Genomic DNA, 5,000 nt, shown 5'->3' on the forward strand with positions numbered 1-5,000 from the left:
CAGCTCACATTTCATTTCTAAAAAAAAAATATATATATATGTGTGTATATATAGGCCTATATATATATGTATATATGAGAGAGAGAGACCGAGATGGTGACTTGTTTTTATTGGCATCCTGATTATAAGGAATTGCAAAAGAATACAACCGGAAGGTAACAAATGCAATAATATGAACATTCTGTGAAGATAGCAGATTTACAAGCTCACAAGCTCTTTTACCCTAAATATATTCTTGCGCGTCATCGTTGTGAAAGTGTGACATCTAGTGGCTGAATGTTTTCTATTGGTCCTTTCATTTATTTATCTATCTTTTGATCCATTTGTAACTCTTGAGTGTGTGGGGTCCAAGATTTGGTTATTCAGAGAAATGAGACACTCCATGCAGTCCCTTTCAGTAGTAGAGGCCTGCAGAGGGGAGCTGTATGTGTCTGACTGTGCCCAGGTGATGGTCGTTAATACATCAAGGGAGGCAATTGTGGCAGCGGTGGCCGAACGGATAGCGGCGCGGTCTAGATACCGGAAGGTTCCCAGTTCGAATCAGCCGTCCGACACGTTAAAATTACCACCGCTGAAATGCCCTTGAACAAGGCATCAACCACTACGATGAAATGTGTTCTATGAGCAGGGCCTGGCTGGAAACAAGTTCTTGAGCTTAGCCCAGATACCCTGGGTAAATATAGATTTCATTTCATTTCATTTCATTTCACATTTGTACACTTTCATCACCCCCTGGTGGACACTAGGGGAATAGTAGGAAAAGTAGTAGAGCTACAAGCTGAAAACGTGACGCTTTGCGCCGCATTGCAAGTGCACAGATCCAATGTTGATGCTTTTGTGTGACTTTTTTTGTGTGAAAACACAGCAACGATACACAGAGACGACGAGTGAATAACATACAGCCTGACGGTTACCCCCCCCCCCCCCCCCCCCCCCCCCTCTCTCTCTCTGTCTCTCTCTCTCTCTCTCTCTCTCTCAGTGTATATTTAGAAGACTTCCTGGCGTCGGGCCGCGGTGACGGGGACCAGTATCCTCAGCTGGAGTTTGAGCAGCTTCCGTTCAGCCACCCTCTGTTCATCATGTACTCCTCTGGTACCACGGGAGCCCCCAAATGCATGGTCCACTCTGCTGGGGTGAGGGCACGCACACTCACGCACATGTGCACGCACGCACACTCACGCACATGTGCACACACACACACACACACACACAGACACACACACTTTTTTTTCTCCATTGAGTGACTCTGTCTGTAGGCCATAATATTTATGTAATCACGGGTAATGGGGGCGGGGCAGCGGGTCTATAATTTGACGGCTGGGTCTGGATTGGATTTTGAGATGAAATGTTAACAGACTTTACTTTACATTTCATCTCAAAATCCAATCCAGACCCACGGGTACAGGCTTTAGTTCCGACATACTATTGGTTTGACTGTCATTAGACCGACAACCTACCTCTAACCCTAACCGCAAGCACGGGAGCAGCGCATGTTCGACCGCATGTCCGAACGTTGTTTCCGCATGTCGGATGTTTTTGGTGTGTCGGATCTCGTGGGTACACTGTTAAATCTGCTGTTGAATGGGCGGTGGGTACACTGTTAAATCTGCTGTTGAAAGGGCGGTGGGTACACTGTTAAATCTGCTGTTGAATGGGCGGTGGGTACACTGTTAAATCTGCTGTTGAATGGGCGGTGGGTACACTGTTAAATCTGCTGTTGAATGGGCGGTGGGTACACTGTTAAATCTGCTGTTGAATGGGCGGTGGGTACACTGTTAAATCTGCTGTTGAATGGCCGGTGGGAACACGGTCACATCGGGTCACAAGTCGTAGGGAAGCGTCGAAAGCCGACCGAGCTTTCGACTGTAAGAACATAAGAAAAGGACAACTTAATTAGCTCTCAGATGTTAAGGAAATGTACATGTGTTGCCTGTTCCCTTGCGGGTTCAATTGGGTTACACGAACTGAGGATTTTACCGTGCGCTCCGCTAGCCTGCACCTTCAAACTGAAACTGAAATCATGGCCAAAACAAAGAGCTTCCATTAACATAATCATGCATGGGTTTCTTTATGGCGAGCGTGTATTTACATAGTGGTCGGTGTGTTTTCATGCTCCGCTGACGCGCATTAGCGTCGGGAAAAATGGTCCTGAAGCGGAAACAATTAAAGCAGCAGGAGAGCACTCGCGTATTACGTCCATCCCGTGCACAGCTTGCTGGAGATTGCAGCGTTGAATGACATTAGAGCATCATCAAAATGCATCGAAAATGTTGCCCTGTCGAACGCTGCCGCGCACAAACATAGCATGACCATATTTTTTATTTGTTTTGGTTGTTGTTTTTTTCTCCATAAATGAATGCCCTGTTTCATCATGCAAGAGTACTGCTGTCTGCATAAGATTTGTGCTTTTACCTAAAATAAATACAAAATAAATTAACGGAATGATTTTTTTTTTACCCGACAGCGACGCCTCTAGTGTTAGACGTGATCATATTCACAAGGGAGACTCACGCACGTACACGCACGCACGCACGTACGCACGCACGCACGCACGCACAGGTCACATCGGTTACCAGAGTTTCCCTAGTGTGACCCCCCCCAACAGTCAACAGATGTGTAACTTTTCCATCAAACGCAGGTACACTACTACACACACACACACACACACACACGCACGCACACACGTCTTAGCGAGGAAAATATCCAAAATGTCCATGAAGTAAATTGAACGTGAACGTAAACATTGTGGAACATGTTCAACATTTGAATTGGTTGAATTGGTACGTACGCCTGCGTTAATGTGTTGAATTGGTACGTACGCCTGTGTTAATGTGTTGAATTGGTACGTACGCCTGTGTTAATGTGTTGAATTGGTACGTACGCCTGCGTTAATGTGTTGAATTGGTACGTACGCCTGTGTTAATGTGTTGAATTGGTACGTACGCCTGTGTTAATGTGTTGAATTGGTACGTACGCCTGCGTTAATGTGTTGAATTGGTACGTACGCCTGCGTTAATGTGTTGAATTGGTACGTACTGTACGCCTGCGTTAATGTGCGTAAAACGATAATGACTGAGCCACGTCAATATCAAAAGACATAAAAACCACAAAAAGTAAAACAACAGATGGTTGAAAAGCCCAAGAAATATACGCATTTGCCTCTATCGTATATGCCATGCCTTACCCGCCAGCATTAACCACAATCCGTGAATCACGCATTTAGGAGCTTCCACTACCGGAAAGGGTATCTTGCGGCCACACTACCCACTATGCATTATTGCCGACACCTTTATTTGCGGGTGGAGGTGTGTCTGTAGGCGTGTTGATGCGTGCCACCGAGTGGCGCAAATGTTTGAATATACTGTATATTATTTCAGAGCGAACGTTTTTAACTCAAATCTTTGCTTCTGTGGGTCCCTGGAACAACATATTTTCAGATGTGGGTCCGTGGCCAAATAGAGATAATTCTGGGGGTCCTTGACATGAAAAAGGTTGAGCACCACTGACTTAGAAACATAGGGTTTTCAGATGATTTAGAAAACATTTGTAGAATAGTCCTCAGGTCTAAATGGGGGAATTGCTATCTTGCCCACACGGAAAGTGCCTCATCAATGCGAATTCCGTTTGATAGAAGAAGGCTCTCCTGAGTTGGAGCTGCCTCGACGCACATTGTTGCAGAACACTCACAGCTCAGAGGTCTCGTTCCGTCAGAACACTCACAGCTCAGAGGTCTCGTTCCGTCAGAACACTCACAGCTCAGAGGTCTCGTTCTGTCAGAACACTCACAGCTCAGAGGTCTCGTTCTGTCAGAACACTCACAGCTCAGAGGTCTCGTTCTGTCAGAACACTCACAGCTCAGAGGTCTCGTTCTGTCAGAACACTCACAGCTCAGAGGTCTCGTTCTGTCAGAACACTCACAGCTCAGAGGTCTCGTTCCGTCTTCATTCTCCACAAATATCTGTGATTGTAATTTTACTATAATCAGCACTAGTGTCAGTTCCTTGTGTCCATTGTGTTTATATAATTGTCTAGTCAAAGAAGTAATTAGCTTTGTGCCATGCATTGTGCCGTTTCCACTCGCTGTTCAGTTTCATCACTCCATTGTGCAGCAAATATTTAATGGATTACAATCATTTAAAAGTCCCCACAATCAGTAACACGTAGACCAGCGGTCCCCAAACCTTTTTGGCCATGCACCCCCTGTTACCTTCCGACCTATCTGACGCACCCCCCCCACATGGAAATATAAATTGCATAAGCTATATAGAGACATATATTTCCTATTTATCCACATATATGCACATATATGAACCTGAATATGGCATATATATGCAGCATAGGCTATATTCTGCATAAACTTGCCATATATTCGCATAATATGTTAAACCATTTTGACCTGAGATCAGATTCTACAAATGTCTTCTATATCCTGACAGTTTTCTGAAAAAGCTATGTTTCTATGTCAGTCGTTCTTCGATTTTTCAAAAATAGCAGACCTACAAGCTCGTAGCGCGCCACTCGGTGGCGCGCTATGAGCTTGTAGATCTGCTATTTCTCAATAGCTAAAGCACAACATAATGCTAACACCAAAAGGGGTTCCCGCCCCAAAATGGGTTAAAGGTAATGGCATGTGGCACGGCGATTGGTTTCCTTATTGTAACGACCAAACCACACCTAATGTAACGGGTAGCGGAGGTGTTTTAGGGATTTAGGCTGGGGTATACGGTATAACTTCTTTTTTTACGGGGGAACGCCTCTTACGCAGTGCTAAATCCCCAAATGTAGTGCCTTAGTGCAAGATGGGGCCCATTATGTTTTTTAAACAATGGAAAATAGCAAAAACAAGCACCTGGTTATGGTACAGCATGGGTTCAGTGTATAGTATTCTAGGTTTGTATTCCTCTTTATTATCTTATTATTGTTTTTCTTCTAAACATGGAGACTAGAAGCCTGTAGTTTGTGTTTTTCTTCTAAACATGGAGACTAGAAGCCTATAGTTT

General features: G+C 44.6%; 1 protein-coding gene across 1 annotated transcript in view; it reads left to right on the forward strand.

The window, feature by feature from the left end:
* aacs (acetoacetyl-CoA synthetase) overlaps positions 1–5,000 on the forward strand; it is a 63,470-nt gene that overhangs the window by 37,757 nt on the left and 20,713 nt on the right. The window contains exon 7 of the mRNA XM_079516038.1: positions 980–1,133. Within this exon, the coding sequence (XP_079372164.1) occupies positions 980–1,133 (154 nt within the window). The remainder of the gene's footprint in view (positions 1–979; positions 1,134–5,000) is intronic.

This window comes from Electrona antarctica, assembly GCF_951216825.1.
Source record: "Electrona antarctica genome assembly, chromosome: 12".
NCBI classification, from domain to species: domain Eukaryota; kingdom Metazoa; phylum Chordata; class Actinopteri; order Myctophiformes; family Myctophidae; genus Electrona; species Electrona antarctica.